We start from the raw sequence: 18,454 nt of genomic DNA, 5'->3' as shown, positions 1-18,454 counted from the left end.
TGTGGGCTTGCCTTAGCCAAGGCTTGTTGCCTCCTTCACCGGATCCAGCATCGCCAGCAGCAGACATCCGACGTGGGACAGCTCGCAGACCCCCAGCCTGGTCGACATCAGCGCCCTGGTCCGTGCAGCAGCAGAATCCAGTGTAACCTCTTCACCTGGCCGAGTGACCTCGTCCGGTGCCATCCTGGTGCCCACCTAATCACTGGCTAGTGATTCAGAACTTGGTCCCCTCTGCTTACAGGTACTCTTCTTCAACTGATCCAGTCCTTGGGTCAGCCCGGAACATCTTCACTGGTCGCCTGCCAGCAACTTTTACTTCAGGCTCCTGGTTCGTCAACGAGGGTTTCCGACGACACTTGAACCCTATGCAGCCGCTGCCCCTGGGCTAGGTAAACCGAGTACCACGGTGCTCCAGCGTAGAACAACTCTCTAAGTGTCTAGATCCACTTTCGTTTTTGACCTACCTAGTCGGGTTCGCCCGAGAACACTAACTTTGCATTTACTAGACTTTGTCCCGCATCCCGCGTGAGAGTGCACACTCTGCACCCGATCTCCCTAGGCCTCCTGCTCGTAATCTGAAGGTTCAGTAGTATAGTCCTAGCGATCCCAAAGCCTCTGAGAATAGTTACTTACCTGCCCATAATTCGCATTCCACTTTTGTAGTATATGGTTTTTCGTGCCCCTCGGGCATTTGTGTAAATTGTGCAACTTGACGTATTTTCTTAAGAGTTTTGTATTGTGCTTAGCTCCCTGACTCATAAAGCGTTCAGGGTAGTCTTGTTATTAATAAATATACTTTATTTTCATAACAACTTGTGTGGTGTCCTTTCACTTGGTGTTCAAGGGGTAAATGTGATGGTAAAACAGCTGGCTTAACACGCCCTCTAGAGTTTAGCCTAAAGACTGCTCTTGTCCATGCTACTAGGATAGCTGGTCTATCAGGTTGACTTACAACCAATCATCAATAAGGGTTGTTTGGTATGATACAAAGTGATCACTAGAATAGTGAGCACTATATATCAGGCCAACTTCTCACATTGGTGAGCAGCGGTTGGGATTTGAGCTTGCTGTTGTTTTACCACACACGTATCCTAAGAATATCATTTGAAAGATCACATAGGTACATAGGTACATATAACTTAACTTAGAATACTCTGAGTTCTACTGAACCAGCTGTTGTAGGGTAATAGGGCTTAGCACACCCTAAACTACAACTCTAGCAAGGGATCAGTAGGTAAACCCATAGTGTAGGTAGGTGCATCACATACACCACACTAGAAGCATGTCTACCCGTGGAGAGTCTTCAGAGACTCCCCTAGTGGCTAGTGACCCTCCACAGGTCATCTCAAGATATGCAGCTCTCAGTTTCCAGGAGATGAGACAAGTGTGTACCTCCAGGAAACTGAAACAGGGGTCTAACCCCACCATTCCCTTTCTGATAGGTCTCTTAGAGACATATGATGCTAGGAAAGCTTCTCATACAGATGGGAATATGCCCGCCTTAGAGGGTACCCTTGGTGATCCAGACCTCCTTGACACTGAAAAAGCAGTTGAGGAAGAGGAAGAAGAGGAACTCTCTGGGGATGAGGCAGACAACAGGCCTGAACTAGTCAGCAGACTTACTAGGGCCAACTTAGCCCTACTTAGGGAAGGATCTGGGGGACCCCCAGTACTGACCCTAATGAGGCCTAACCTTGGAGTTAGGAGAGATAGATCTCCTTCTAGGGACTCCAATAGATCTCTGCACTCTAATGCCTCTTCTCAGAGGAGAAGGATTTCTCCCCAGAGGAGATTGACTTCCCCTCAGAGAAGAGAACATGAAGCAAGGATGAAACAGGCTAATCTAAGGATTGAAAGGGAAGAACTTGCCCTGGCCAAAGAAAAGCTTGCCTTTGCTAGAGAGCAGCAGATGAGTGGGACAGTTCCCACTGGTGGCAGCATTATCCCCAAGGATAAAGACAGGAGTATAGATACTAGACACCTGAGTAAAATAGTGCCCCCCTTTAAACAAGGGGATGACATCCACAAGTGGATGACTGCTCTGGAGAGGGCCTGCACTGTCCAGTGCATCCCCCAGAGTCAGTGGGCAGCTATATTGTGGCTCTCCTTTGAAGGCAAAGGTAGAGATAAGCTCCTCACTACTAGAGCTGAGGATGCTAACAATTACCAAGTCCTGAAGAACTCACTGATTGATGGGTTTGGCTTAACCACTGAGCAGTACAGGTTGCTGTTCAGGGACACCCAGAAAATTCAGTCTCAGGATTGGGCTGACTTTGTTGATTGTGCCACTAAGGCTTTGGAAGGCTGGCTACTGGGTAGCAAGGTTACTGATTACCAAGGATTGTATAATCTAATTATGAGAGAGCAAGTCTTAAATAATTGTCAGAACCAGTTATTACACCAGCACCTGGTAGACTCTGATCTGACCTCTCCACAGGAATTGGGTAAGAGGGCAGACAAATGGGTCAGAACCAGGATTAGGCCTAAGAACCAGGGTGGTGACCAGAAAAAGGAATCAACCAAGCCTCAAGAGAAGGGTGGGAATAAATCTACAGATCAAACCACATCAGGGCCCCAAAAATCCTCTGAGGGGGTGGGTCCCAGAATCCTTCCAATACCCAAAAGAAACCTTATTGCCAAACCTGCAAGCAGGTGGGTCATTGGAAAACTGACAGCAGTTGCCCAAAGAACCCCAATAAGGAAAACATACCCCCAAGTAACATTCCCAAGCCCCCTGTTACTACTAGTAGTAATCCCTCAGGTGGTGGGAGTGCCCCCAAGAATTTGGGTGCATTTACTTTGGGAGTTCCTGGGGACTCTGGCCTAACCAGGTCCCCTAACTCAGATACTCTTGTCTGTGAAAATGGCATGAGGTTTGCCAACTTCACTGCTTGTCCCAACACTTTGAGCAAGTACAGACAGGAGCCCCTCATCAATGGTATAAAAGTTGAGGCCTATAGAGATACAGGGGCTAGCATCACCATGGTGACTGAGAGCCTAGTCCCCTCAAGGCAACTTTTACCTGGAGCCACATACCAGGTGACCAATATTGATGGAGTGCAGAGAGATCATCCCATGGCAGTGGTAAATCTCAGCTGGGGAGATGTCACTGGCCCCAAGAGAGTGGCAGTGTCATCAAACTTGCCTGTAGATTGCCTACTGGGGAATGACTTAGAGATCTCAGCCTGGGCTGAGGTAGAGCAAGAAACCCATTTCAAAATGGTAAACCTCCATGGTAAGGTTAGTGGGGCAGTGATAGCCACAGCCCCAGTCCAAGATGTCCTCCCTGAACAGGTCAGGAGGGCTGTGCCAGTCACAGCCCAATCTCAGACAAATTCCTTCCCAGAACAGGTTGGCAAGGCTGTGATGGTAACAGCCCATACCCAAACTGAGTCCCCTCCTGAAAAGGTTGGGAGAGTTGTGATGGCCACAGCTCAAACTCAGACAGGTACTAGTGTTGTGAAGCCTGAAACTATGGATCACTCCACTCAGACAGAGAGCATTGAGGAGGAAGAGAAATCTCCCTCCCACCTGACTTTAGGAAAGGATCAGCCTCCTCAGGGAACTGATCTGACCCCTTGTGAAGAAACTGCCCCAGAGGTAGTCAGGCCTAGCCTGGCAGAACCCCTGATGTCAGTGGTCTCTTCCAAGGTGGGACCCAGTCTGGAGTAGGTAACCTGCCCCTCTCTACCCTGCCTCAGTCAGCCCAGGGCTGTAGAGGTCAGGGAGGCCAGTGTTGGACCCCAAAGGGCCCCCTGTCCAAAAGAATTCCCCAATCAGCAGATTAAGGGCACTGAAGCTAGTAGTCCTAGCCAAGTGAAAATAAAACAAACTCCTGAGGGATCCCCCTTAAAATTAGCTAGGGACCTCCCCCAGATGGACACTGTTGGGCACAGCCAAACCTGGGACCTAAGGGCCCCAAACCTGACCTGTCCCTTCAGTAAGCCAAACAGAGGGACCCAACCTCCAGCTTTAGGCAGCCAGAGGTTGACCCTGAGAGCTCAACACAACTCAGTCTTGGAAAGAAAGGCCTCATTGGTGGATAATGATTGGAGGAAGCTGAGCCCAAAATTAGTGGAGCCTCACTTCAGTACTCCATCTCAGCACCAGCCTTTTACTTTGCCAAAACACACCACAGGTAGAGATTCCCTAAGTTGGAGACCCTCAGATACCCGTAGGGTGAGGGATTGCTTAGTGGACCATGAGATAGGGGGTAACCATGCCAGTGCTGGTACTTCCTTATATGGCCACTTAGGCAATATAGGCTTACCTGGTCAAGGATAGCCTTATCTCCTTTCGTTTGGGGGGGGGGGGTTATGTAGGAAGGTAGATCCCTGACTATGGTTGCCCCCAACTTTTTTGCCTGGTGTTTTGCTGGTTTTCTGACTTAGTTGACCTGGGGCCCTGCTATTCAGGACCCCAGGCCCACTGCTCTCTCTGTTAAAATGGATTCCATGTACCCTAGGTACATATCTGATTGGATACTGAGTCCCCTTATCAGTCCCTGTACAGTATACCTTAGGTATCCAGGGCATAGGTGTACCCAGGGCCTACCAGGGGCTGAAGCATGTATTATGCCACCCCTGGCTGGCCATCCAAAACTGACACAACTGGCTGCTTGACAGCTGGGAGCAAGGTGGTGTAATCACCCTTTGCTTTAGATATAGTATACCTATATCTAAACCTAAAATGGGCACACAGATCTCCTATCAGTCACTCCTATGGCAGGCCTTAACAATCCTGGAGGCAGAGTGCTTGGAATCGTGTGAGATAGTGCTCTGGCACGAGCTGAGCCTGTCTGCGGCTTTCGGGATCTATCCCTTAGCCGTTTCCATGATAGCGTCAGACCATATACTCTTAAGTGCCTTATAATCCTCGCGGTTAGGGTAACTTTGGTCTGACAATATCTAAACATGTCGTGTAAGGTGTCATACGCTGTGGAATACTACCCCCTCGCCAGTTCTGGCGACGGGGGTAGCATTCCACCCCTCTAGAGGGAGAAGACATGTTGGTAACCTGTAACCCCGGTTAAAGTCGAACACAGCCTCAGCTCCACAAGATGGATGCTGCCACCGAGACACAAGTCTGCCCTCCTGCTGCTGGGAGTCCTTCCAGCGCGGGAGGCATGGACAAAGGGTTTCCTGTCAGGGGCGGTGCCAGCACCGTCCCAGACAGGATTTTGTGTATCCCAGGTAGGCAGGGCTTTAGAGGAAGGTGACTGCAAGTGGCACCCCGGTGCTCACTGTGCATATGCCGGCTTGAACCAGTTCCAGGGGCACACCAGCCCCTGACTGGGGAAAGTCCGGCAGGTGAGAGGGGTGTAACCACCCCCCTCCTAGTCCCACCCATAGGGCAGGACTTAGTCGCGTGCCAGCCCCTTTTCTCAGGATAAAGGTAGGAGCAGGCCCCCTTCCAAAGCAGATCATCTTTGAATCCTGAAACTACTTTCCACGAAAGGAACTCAAGACTTCTTCTCAAGATTTCTCCCTTGTGACTAAGGAGTAGTCACCCTGCAGCAGCAGGCACCACCTAAGTATCCTGCGGTTTGCTGAAACGTCCTTCCTCCTGAACCAGACTGCCCAGCTCGTCGAGACCCGGACTCCCTGCCCTCTCTGACCTCAACCTACCTCTACAGCACAGCTGAGAACCGTGGGTGCGACGAGACCAGAGGACCCGGCGACCATCAGAACCAGCACGACACTGACCCAGCACGACCGCCGAGGGACCCTCGAGTGGGTGCACTGGGGTAAGAGAAGCCCCAACCCCAAGCAGCACGAGCACCGAAGTCCAGCCCCCCAGCATCCTCCAGATCTGCGTGGGGCCCTTTTGCTTCTGCACTGCTTGCCACGTTGTCCGGTCACTTGCCCGTTGGCTAGTGACCCTCCAGACGACGACCTACGTTTATTTCACTGCTGGTCTAGCTCCTCTAGACTGGCCCTTGTCTCCTCTCGAACGGGAACTTCCTCGGACCCTCCTGGTCCACTCCAGACGCCATTTTGTGTCACCACGTGGGCTTGCCTTAGCCAAGGCTTGTTGCCTCCTTCACCGGATCCAGCATCACCAGCAGCAGACATCCGACGTGGGACAGCTCGCAGACCCCAGCCTGGTCGACATCAGCGCCCTGGTCCGTGCAGCAGCAGAATCCAGTGTCACCTCTTCACCTGGCCGAGTGACCTCGTCCGGTGCCATCCTGGTGCCCACCTAATCACTGGCTAGTGATTCAGAACTTGGTCTCCTCTGCTTACAGGTACTCTTCTTCAACTGATCCAGTCCTTGGGTCAGCCCGGAACATCTTCACTTGTCGCCTGCCAGCAACTTTTACTTCAGGCTCCTCAACGAGGGTTTCCGACGACACTTGAACCCTATGCAGCCGCAGCCCCTGGGCTAGGTAAACCGAGTACCACGGTGCTCCAGCATAGAACAACTCTCTAAGTGTCTAGATCCACTTTCGTTTTTGACCTACCTAGTCGGGTTCGCCCGAGAACACTAACTTTGCATTTACTAGCCTCCATAGACTTTGTCCCGCATCCCGCGTGAGAGTGCACACTCTGCACCCGATCTCCCTAGGCCTCCTGCTCGTAATCATAAGGTTCAGTAGTATAGTCCTAGCGATCCCAAAGCCTCTGAGAATAGTTACTTACCTGCTAGTAATTCGCATTCCACTTTTGTAGTATATGGTTTTTCGTGCCCCTCGGGCATTTGTGTAAATTGTGCAACTTGACGTATTTTCTTAAGAGTTTTGTATTGTGCTTAGCTCCCTGACTCATAAAGAGTTCAGGGTAGTCTTGTTATTAATAAATATACTTTATTTTCATAACAACTTGTGTGGTGTCCTTTCACTTAGTGTTCAAGGGGTAAATGTGATGGTAAAACAGCTGGCTTAACACGCCCTCTAGAGTTTAGCCTAAAGACTGCTCTTGTCCATGCTACTAGGATAGCTGGTCTATCAGGTTGACTTACAACCAATCATCAATAAGGGTTGTTTGGTATGATACAAAGTGATCACTAGAATAGTGAGCACTATATATCAGGCCAACTTCTCACAGCTAGAAATACAGTTTCCGCCACAGCCGCGGACGGAATTGCAGGCAAGTTCTTCTCCTGCCTCGGAGTGTGGCAGCCGCCCACTCCGTGATGCAAAAACCACGTCTCAGCCGAGAACGCGCTAAGGACAGCATCGCAGCAGCCGCAGACGGTGATAAGGACGAGTTCTTCTCAGGACTCAGAGTAAGCAGCCGCCCACTCCGTGAAGCAAAATAAACACAGCGTCTCTGCCGAGACCAAGGGAACCAATACACCAGGACCAAATCCAAGTTCCAGTGTGAAAATCACGTACAGCGCGCGGCAGTAGTGCGAGAGCCTATATGTCTTAGGCCCCTCCTTTCTGTAGAGCCTTCTGGGAGATGTAGTTTGCAGGCGCGTCCTTGCAAACCGTGACACTCAGACACTGATATACCCATCAAAGACCCACCCAGACACTCTCATACCCACTCACAAACATACTTAGACACTCCCACATGCACTCATAGACCCACTCAGACACTCATGCACCCACTTATAGATGCATCCTGACACTCTCACACCCACTCACAGACCATTCTGATACTCATGCACACTCTCACAGACCCACTCAGACACATACATCCCCTCACAGACCCATTCAGACACTCATGCACCCACTTACAGAACCTCGTATACTCCCTGACACCCACTCACAGACCTACTCAAGCGATGACTGGCACTTTTGGAAAAACCTTGTGCAATTTCTCACAAGTCGATAATAAGGGACATTTTCTTTGCAGTATGTTTCTGTAGTTGGGAGCTGATGGATGATAGTCAACCACAAATGGGATTCTCTCACTTTTGTTTCTGAAGAGTGGTATTCCAAAAAAGTGCTTGCCTGGGTAACTGCAAAGACTGGTCAATTTGTTGTGTGTTATATAAAGAGGATAGCCCCATATTTGAAATAACCTAGCAAGCTCCTGTAGATGCTCTATAAAAGTGTCCTCATTACTGCAGATGCATTTCATTCTTGGCTGTAAATGACGCTGAGTTTAGTGTGGTGTGGTTGACATGTGAGTGACATGAAATCCAGTTTTGATACAAATAAGCATCTGTAGGCTTGCAGTACAGATCAGTTATCATTTTTTGTTCATAAAGGATGAGTAGCACTTCCAGAAAAGGGAGATGGTGACTCTGTTTAGTATTGCTGTTTGTAAATTTGATGGCAGGGTGGATACTGTTGATATGAGCTGTAAACTTCTTCCAATTTTCTACCTCTTGCATTCCATATCATAAATATATCATCAATGCATCTTAGCCATACCAGTGGTTTGATGCTAGAAGCAGAAAGTATATAGTCCTCTAGTTTGCCCATGAAAGTTACTTGTATATGCAGAGAGTGTTTACCATTGAAGGTAAAATGTATTTTTTAAGAGCTTCAGATAATGCCATACGACCATCCTCATGTGGTATGTTGGTGAATAATGATGCAACATCAAATGTATACATATTTGTACATGTTTTATATTTTCTCTCTACACACTAACCAGGAGTTAAGATATTGCATTGCTTAAGAAACAGCAGTGCTGTACATTGTAGACTGTACTACGTAATAGCGTGTATACACCGTCTGTGTCCACAGTAGTTTGTAATCTGTACATTTTATCTCACAGGAGGAGAGTTATCACAGATTCTGTGCAAATGTGTGTGTGAATAGACTCAAATGGTAATTATCTTGTCAAGATACTGAATTACAAATATTGACCTACAGCAGTGTAGACTTGAAGATATCGATGTTCACAATATTTTCAAGGTGAGCATACATACAAGACAGTGTAGATTTACTACTCCTTCTCCAAATCTACTTGCCCTAACAACATTGTGCAAGTCAGATCTGGCATTCCATATTGATACAATTCAATATTTAGAAGTACATTTTTTAATACCACTTCGTAGAATGCAGCTGTTTGTAATTAAAATTGAGCTTGTCTATAAAGACTAAACAGAAAATGGGCAAAAGGTGAATAATAAAAGCATTAGATGCAAAACCTTTTTCAATAAGGCACCATTAATTGCACACCAGAGGTGCCTCTGCAAAATAGCATTTGACCATCAACCTTTTACATGTGCCTTCTTCTTTTTCTGATGCAATTGGAGATGTTGTACCTGGCAAAGTATTGGGACTAGGAAGGTCAAGATAGTCGAATTGCTATGGTGAAAAGCATTAAAGCCAGTGCAATATAAATCTATAAAAGTACTGAAATGCCAGGTGACAACAGAATGTCAACTCCTCCTCAATAAGGTGTTGTGTTAATATATTTTAATGCATTTATATCTCCCGTTCCAAAGCAGAATGTTTAGTGGCTCCTGTAAGCTGCACTATTTTTTCCATTCAGTGTAATTGTACAATATATGTTGAAGCCTTACCTTGTTTGTTGAAGAGATACATTGACATCACACATGTGTGGACCTTTCTGAGAATGTTCCTGTGTGTTTGGTGTGAAACTCTACCTGCCTGCTCTAGACTGGAGTGAGCCTTCCCAAAGACTGCAGAAGGTCTGCTGGTCTAACCTACAATGGCTACAGTCCTGCCTGTGTGGAAGCCGTAGCACGCATAGGAGTCGAGTAACAGCTGATCAGATTGCTTCGGCCTGGGTTCCAGAAGAAACATGCCCTAGCCACACTGGGCGAGTACCCTAACTCAGGTGTCTGGCACTTGGTTGGCTGGCTTTCTAGCTGGACCCAGAGTGCGAGGATAGCCTTTTAACCCCTTCACTGCGGCGGCTATTCTGCCGCAGTGCTAAAGGGGCTAGGCGGCCGCGCGGCGGCCGCATGCTGGTGACGGAACCGCTCCGTCATCAGCCGCGGTTGGGCTGTGCTCATGACGGAGCGGTTCCGTCATGGCCCCGCCCACTCAATAGAATGCCCAGCGCAGGCGCGGCGGCAGGGCCATGACGGAACCGCTCCGTCATCAGCACAGCGCCACCGCAGCTGATGACGGAGCGGTTCCGTCATCCGCATGCAAAGGGTTAAGGTTCTATGTGTGGCATGTTCTGCTTGGGTGATCCATCCAAATGTCAGAACACAGTTAGACCTGCCCGTCTTTAATTAGAGGCCACTGACGTGAAGTCGGAAGCCTTTACTGACCCCAAGATAAACAACTTTGAGGTACAGGGTACACTCTAATAATAAACCAGGAGAAAAAGCTTATTGCGTGAATCAAATGGAATATTGTATCCTTAGTTCTTATGGCAGTGGATAGTGATCCTTATAAATTTAAAATGTGGCCTGCAGTATCCCGAATGATTGTGCATAACTCTCTGGTATTCAAGTTTTACTTATTACATTTTGTTTTATTGATGGATTAATAAATAAAATCTAAATAATACTAAGATATTAAAAAAAACAAAAGTTAAGTTATCCAAGCAAGTGTGCAGTTAAAAATGAATAGTGAAGAAGAGAAAGGCTATTTTTCGAACAACGCGAGAAAAGTGTATAGCGAGATGAATCTGTTAACTAAGTGCATATCAGCATGCATGTGATACGACCTAGTAACCTGGAGAAGATCAACAGAATATTAACTGACATGGGATACATGACTAAGACCGCGTGGGATAGGGTTATTCCAATCTGTCACCATAACATTGTAAATATATTATTATGAATTTCCTTGACTTTGTTGCTAAGTGGCACTCTTTCTAATGAGGGCAGACTGCTCACTATCTCAGTCCGAGTTTCCATTTTCTCTTTCTTTGTGTATTTATACAATATTGTAGTAATTTTCATTCCAGATTGGGTGGCTCTTTGTATCAACATATAGATGTGTTTTGTCAAGACCTGATGGCAGAGATGGAATACGGATAAACATGTTTGACAACATTAGATTAATTTCAGTGGCTAAAAGGATCTTTTGTTCATACTACATCAGAATAAAAATAAATCCGAATCCTTACCAGCAGCTAGTGTGTTGATTTCATGCCAGGAAGGATTGCCTTGATGTGGTCTGTTCAGAAAGGCTCTGTTTTTCTGTTAGGTTGACGTCAGGTCTGTGCTTGATGCACCAGTGTCCTGTAAGTCGCAGGAGTTATGTAAGTCACCACTACTCAAGATCGCATGAGATGATCACACTTTTATGTTTCACCATTAATTAAATAAACAAACTCTCACGAGGTGGCAATGGTGAACTGCTGATTACACAAGAAGGAAAGTGAATGGATTAAGTGTTAGAAGGAATGGATTCAACTTGGATGCTGAGATGCAATGTTGGTTACTGGTTAGTCTGAACTTTCCTGAGTCTGACAGCAAACATTCAGTAACCACAAATAAATTGGTATCTTCTGAACAAGAAACCAGATGTCATATTGGAATTAGCGGCCTACATATATTGAAATAGTAGTACAATAATGGGAATGAGGAAGTAAGCCTAATGGCACACTGGAAAGCAATGAGAGCAGTAGGCTGGGAATAATTTATAGCAGAGGCAGCTTAGACCAGGAATCAACAGGATACAGTAGTAAGAAATCTACATCAAGAACTGCAGCAATCAGAGGTTAAACATAAAACCACATCATCTCAAAAGGTGTGGAGAAGGTTGTTGTGGTACTGGCCACCTAGATTGTAAGTTGTAGAGTTAGAGGTTATAGAATGTTTAGCCTGACATTTATAGAATATTTGGAAGTTGGAATGGTTTTAGCGTTTGAAGGAGAATGGTTGGTGGATGCAAGATGAGAGAAGACAGCGGGGACTCAAATAACTTGGGTCTAACTTCCAGACAATAAATCTAATGTTGAAGAATTTTGTCTTTATCTGAGTACTTGTAACAGTCATATCCTAAGGCTATAAATTATATTTACAGAATAAGACAGGGCTATTTACCTCTTCAACAGTTAAACTGTGAAGTATAATCAAAGGCAATAAATCAGGCAACCTATTAGCTGCTGAATTATGAGCTGAACAAACTAGCTTGTATGCAGGCGAAATTTAAGGGGAAGTCTCCTTGGATGTAGTGACAGAGTTATCAACTTGACATGCTTCGCTAACGAAACTTATGTATAACATGATTTCACAGACTTCCTTGATGTCGTCTATGACAGAAAACCCTATTAGCTTACTTCGCTAACCTGGTAAAGATGACACCAGATGCTAATAATATAGGCTCATCACATAACTCAACCTAGATGGGAAGTTATTTGCCAAGGTGTTGGTGGGAAGACTAGAGGGTCTGCACCCAGACTTAATCTGGTCTAACCAAGTGGGCTTTATTTTAGGGAGAGATACTTGCAGTAACAGAAAGAAAATACTGAATATTATTGATGTGGTAAATAGGACATGTGCCACTGGTAACCAGTGCTAAAGTGATTGCGCGTTCTCCTTTAAACATGGTAAAATTGTCTTAAACCCAATTATCACATTTAATTTACTTTAAGTCTCTAGTAAAGTGGTACTATGTGTACCCAGAGCCAGCAAATTAAATGCTGCTAGTGGGGCTGCAGCACTCATTGTGCCACCTTTTTAGGTCTCGCCTGTCGATGCGCATGCGCATCGAGCAAGCGAGACTATAGGGGCTCATCCAGACTTTATCTAACTTGCAAGGAATCGTGGCGATTCCTTGCAGTGCCCGTGACTTTTAAGCTCAATGCGCATGTGCATTGAGCTTAAAAGCGCGTGCACAGCCGCCCGCATTCCTCCGACACCTTTTGAAGTGAAGCTTAGCTTCACTTCAAAGGGCCGGCTTCTTCACACCCACATGCCGCTCTGCCCCGCTCCGCCCCCTCCCCTGAGTCATCCTGCCTGCCCAGACTTCTCCTCCCCCCCTCCGACGTTCCCCCCGCCCCCTCCCGCCACGCAATGCCGAGCTTGTTTTCTTTCTACCCCTTTCCCTAGTCTTTCTCTCGCTTTCCTTGTCTCACGCATCTCTCTCAATGTGTACCTCGTTACATCTATCCATGTCTCTCCCGCTCTCTTCCCATTTGTTCATATGTTGTCATCTGCCAATCTTTCTCCCTACCTCTTCATTCGTTTTCCGTACATTTAGCCCTCAAACCAAATTCCTGTCTACTCGTGCCACCTGCTTTTTATCTGTCAACCTCTCGCCCCACCTCTAGCTCGCTTTCTTCTTCTGTTTACCCCCTCCGTCCCCGTCTCTCTCCATCCGTCAACCCTCCCTCACCCGACCCTCCCTGCCCTCTCTATCCCTTCCGTGGCTTCCTTTCGCAGTTAATGATTGCGGTATTTTCCGCACCTTGGTTAGCCTCTGCTCCTGCTGTGTCTCTTACTGTGTGGATGCAGCTGTAATTATTCTCCAGGTTCACATCCCTCGAGACCTCTGGGTAAAAGTGCTGCCTATAAATAAATATTCGATGTCTCTGCAGCCCCTCTCCTTCCCGCTATACGCTTTGCAGGTTTCTCGCCGTCTCTCCGGATCTCTTTATCACATTCCGGTCCCTCTCCATATTGCTGCGTATTTTGTCCCTTCTGCCTTGCTCTGTCTTTTGTTCACCTTCTTCTCTCTTTTTGTTGGCTCTCTTGTTCAAAGTGGTTGTCTTGGGACGCTTTCTCAACTTCTACCTACCCACATTATGTCACGCTGTTCACACCCAGCTCCACAGTGCAATCAGTGAATGTCTGCAACCTACATTAGTTGAAGTTCGCTTGTAACGAATGTAAGTTTGTTCGTTGTAGGCACCGAGGCATAACATGCTTTCTAAAGCAAACCGTTCGGCAGTTGTTGCATGAAATGAGCAGCAGCACATGCCATTGGTTACAATGTTAAATGCTTACTAGAGTAAGCATCGGTACTTGCCGGTAGTATGCCGGTACGGTCCCATCAAATGCATTGTTGCAGTGCTGAGAGATGCAGGTATTCTCCCTTGCAAGTTAAAAGAAGTGCAGAAGTACCGGACAGTACCTGTCCATTTAAAGCACTTACATTAGTAGTTTGAAACATCCAAACTGATTCATTCGGTTTCCGGGTAGCTACAACAACATGCATTTGCAATGCAATAGGTCTCGCAGTTGTTAGACTTTGAGCCATTGGCATTGTAAATGGCAATGTCTTTTATCTATGTGTTGGTTTTTAAAACGTTAAATAACACATAAATAAAAGGCAGTGCCATTTACAATGCCAATGGCTCAAACTCTAACGACTGCGAGACCTATTGCATTGCAAATGCTTGTTTAAAATGGCTCTGGTCTGGCAGTGCAACTTATAGGCAGTTTTAAACTGCCAATTAGACTTGGCAAAATAATCCTCTTGCGATACAAAAGGGGATGATGGACTGAGCGTTTGAGCAAATCAAACACTCACCCCAGTCAACTGATCAGGGTTTAATCCATCACCATTCTTTAGCCCACTCAGCCACCCCAGTTTAGACATGGCCATATGCAAATCAGTCTGACCCTGTGCCTCATGGGAACAGTCCAGCCCGGACTGCCAAGCCATGTCTTCCCTGGACCGGAAACAAGCATCCCGGGACCGGTTTGGGATTCATAATCCTCATCAGCCAGGCTATCTTGAATCCAGTGGCCAAGTGAGCAAGGGACTCACGTCTGAGCATACCCTGCCACACTTAGGGTGAACAAAGCGATACAAAAGGGGATCAGTTGACTGGGGGTGAGTGCTTGTATTGTCAACGCTCCGTCCATCATTTCCTTTGGTTTTTCAAAATAATCCTCTTGCCAAGCCTAAAACTCCCTTTTCATTACATATAGGTCACCCCTAAGGTAGGTCCTAGACAGCCCCATAGGGCAGGGTGAATAGTAAACAAAAAGTTGAACATATTATTTAAAGTTTTACATGTCCTGGTAGTGAAAAACTCCCAAATCATTTTCCGTTAGTATGAGGCTTATCTCTCCCATAAAATAAATTGGGTTAGGTTATTACATTTAATAAGCTTGCGTTTGGGAGCAGGTAGAAATATGCTTGGGGTCCCAGGAATTGTAATTCAAAATCTTCTTTAATGGTAAAGTTGGATTTTAAGTCACAATTTTGAAAATGCAACTTAGAAAGTTTGCATTTTCTTGTCTTAGCCACATGGCACCTGCCACCTGCCGCCTGTTTCCTGGGTCACATGACTAGGTGTATTTGGCATTTTGTGTTTGTGTCTACCTCCCGAAAAGCAGCACACACAAGGTGATGGACAGAATGTTGCACATTGGCAAAACATTCACCCCCAGTCACAGATCTGGGTTTAATCCATCGTTATTTTGCTCACCACGCCACCCTAGTTCAGACATGGCCGTATAAAATCAGTCTTGACCCTGTGCCTCATGGGAACAGTCCAGCCCGAACTGCCAAGCCATGTCTTCCCTGGACCGGAATAAAGCATCCTAGTACCGGTTTCTGGCTATAATCCGTCATCAGCCAGGATAGCTTGACTCCAGTGGCATAGTGAGCACGGGACCCACGTCTGGGCATATCCTTCCCACATAGGGCGAACAGCAAAACACACAAGGTGATGGAGGGAATGTTGCACATTGGCAAAACATTCACCCCAGTCACAGATCTGTGTTTAAACCATCGTTATTTTGCTCACTACGCCACCCCAGTTCAGACATGGCCATATGCAAATTAGTCTTGACCCTGTGCCTCATGGGAACAGTCCAGCCCGAACTGCCAAGCCATGTCTTACCCGGACCGGAATCAAGCATCCTAGGACCGGTTTCAGGCTATCAGCCATCATCAGCCAGGACAGCTTGACTCCAGTGGCATAGTGAGCACGGGACCCACGTCTGGGCATATCCTTCCCACATAGGGCGAACAGCAAAACACACAAGGTGATGGAGGGAATGTTTCACATTGGCAAAACATTAACCCCAAGTCACAGATCTGCCACACAAGGAACTGGGTTTTGGCAGGATGGGCCATCCAAGGCAGCATGGTGGGCAGAGCTATGCACAGCCCTAGTTTCATTTCAAAGCCACTGCCTCAGCTCACACACAAATATCTCCACAGTAGTCTATTGTGACTGGAGACACAATGGTACCAGGACAGGGTAGCCAGAAAGTCAGACACTTTTGTGGGGGAAACGCCTGAAGTGTTTTCTACTTCAAAGTGGGCACTAGGTATAAAAATGGGACACTGAGACCCACTCTTCTGTTCTTTCCTGGACTTGCGGAAGGACTCACAGAGGACTGCCATGCTGCCCGCGGCCTGCTGTGTACTTCAGAGGACTGCCTTCTGCACCAAGAGGACTGCTCTTCTGCCTGAAGCCTGCCTATGCCCAGTTGAGGCCGACCGCAATGGAACGAAGGTCGGATACAGTCCCAGATTAGTTCCACTGAAGTTTTACCTTCTCAACTTTTGTGCCAAGAACCTGGTGCGATTTGGAGAGGGTCACAGGGAGCAAGGAGATTGTCACGGTCGGTGGTTGGCGTGGCGCGAAGAATAGGCTGGGCATCGCAGACAGGCAAGCGATCGATGTTTGCTGTGGGAACAGATGGGCTGGCGACGGTTTGTGCTGAATTTCACTGCCAGCGACATGGTTCAGGTGCAAACTAGCCCCTTTGCGGTCGCGAAGAGTCCACAGCTCCAGCTATTAGACCTAACCTCCTCAAATACATTAGCTGATAACATTTGCTGGCACTCACGAACGTGAAATGAAAAGGCAGAGGGGCATATTAGCAAGGGCGATATCACCACTTTAGCTGCACTTTTTGCCGCTAAAGCGGCGATATTTTTATCGCCCTATTAGCAAGCTGTCTCTAACAGCTGTTAGGGACAGCTTTATGGCGAAAGCTACTGTTTTGGTGCGCTTTGCATGTCAGCGATACTTATCGCTAATGACATGCAAAGTGGGTGCTCCTCCACACAACTCCTTGGCAAACACTCGCTAACACAGCTTCGTGATATTAGCAAGGCTGCACAAGACCCACGATGCGAGCTTAAAAGCCGCGCTAAGCCCCCTTCATCGCAGGTTTCTAACACCTGCTAAAAATACAACTTAGCCATCTTTAACATGGGAGGTGGATTGCATGGCTGAGTCCATGCCTGCCTATCAGCAAGGTTTGCGGTATCGCAGGGAAATCATCGCTTGTTATCCCACGATACAGCATGTTATCACGGCTATCGCTGGATTTCATATCACCTTGGAGATACGCGTTGCTAATAACGCGCTATCACAGCGATAAATTCCCACGATATCCGGCGATAAAAAAATGAGCGCTAAGCGCGCTTTGCAATATTTATCGCAAAGCGTTGATAATATGCCCCAGAATGCAGAAGCTTGGCCTAATGTAACAGCAGTACGTGTGTGGCAAATATACCAGGGACAGTGCCCTCCTCACCCACGGTGAGGTCCTCGGAGACGTGTTGGGAGACGTGTTGTAAGTTATGTGAATGGCAGCCTGAGCATGTTGAAAGTCGTTTATGCAGTATATATTTGTTTCTGACTGTTCTCCTATCTCCGAAGATGAAATGAAATGAAAAATTATACTTGTATAGCGCATAGACTACCCGGAGGCCTCGCAGCGCTTTAACTGGAATCCATGAAGGCACCTTACATGCATGGCTTACTATAAAATTATTATTTTTTAAGTCAAATTGCTTTATTTCGATAACAAGTATCATAAAAGAATCGAACAAGCCTTTTGAAATTATGCAGTGTTACTTTCTCTTGAGCGTGCTATACTTCCGGTTAACTTGACTTTAACTCTTCTCACTTTGTTATGTTTTGCAGGCTTCTAGTGGGAATTACTACTTCATTCCGTACATCGTCACGCCGTGTGCTGATTACTTCTGCTGTGAGAGCGACGCCCAGCGGAGGGCCTCGGAGTACATGCAGCCGAACTGGGACAACCTGCTGGGGCCCTTGTGTCTCCCCCTGATGGACAGGTTCATCAGCCTGCTCAAGGACATTCACGTGACGTCATGGTAATTTAGCGTGCGTGTGCGTGCTCACATGCCCACGCAGCTTACATTCTTTTCTTTATTAACGTTCATTTGTTGAGTGCTCACTTTGCCTCGAAGTGTATGAAGCCTAACTGTGCCAGGCTGAATGAAAGAGTCCATCCATGTGCCGAATCGGAACAGGATGGAATTCGGGGCCCTTATGAACTTCTATGGAAAGCGCTTTTAAAAAAGAAAAAAAATTACCCTGCAAAATGGCGGTACTTGGGTTGACGGAGCGCAGCAATTTTTTTAAAGTGTGACCGAAGTATACTTTTGTTTGACTGCTATGAAAGGCAGAATTGCCACAGGCTATCCAGGGTACAAAAGTTTAAAAAGTACTCATTTCAAAAGTCAGCACAATGAGTGCAATTTAGTCGGATGCCTTGGCCAAAGCAAGGTCTATCTGCCCTTTATGGAGAGTATAAACGGACACAGGGTATTCAGCAGCAGTGCTAGAAGCAAACTTCCTCAATTCACTTATATGATGGTCAGAATAGGGAGTACATTTGTGGACATCCATTAGTCAACCCAAGGTGTGAAGTTTGCTCATATCATAATGTATGT

At 46.8% G+C, this 18,454-nt stretch overlaps 1 protein-coding gene across 2 annotated transcripts in view; it reads left to right on the top strand.

Annotated features, from left to right (window-relative positions):
- The window catches only part of MAP3K15 (mitogen-activated protein kinase kinase kinase 15), a 1,227,172-nt gene that overhangs the window by 576,105 nt on the left and 632,613 nt on the right, over positions 1–18,454 (top strand). For both annotated transcript variants that reach the window (XM_078657886.1, XM_078657885.1), the window contains exon 4: positions 17,679–17,872. In XM_078657886.1, the coding sequence (XP_078514012.1) occupies positions 17,679–17,872 (194 nt within the window). The remainder of the gene's footprint in view (positions 1–17,678; positions 17,873–18,454) is intronic.

This window comes from Lissotriton helveticus, chromosome 8 (genome assembly GCF_964261635.1).
Source record: "Lissotriton helveticus chromosome 8, aLisHel1.1, whole genome shotgun sequence".
In the NCBI taxonomy this organism is placed as follows: Eukaryota; Metazoa; Chordata; class Amphibia; order Caudata; family Salamandridae; genus Lissotriton; species Lissotriton helveticus.
Note: the sequence above shows the minus strand (reverse complement) of the source record. Positions and strands in the feature narration are given on the sequence as shown.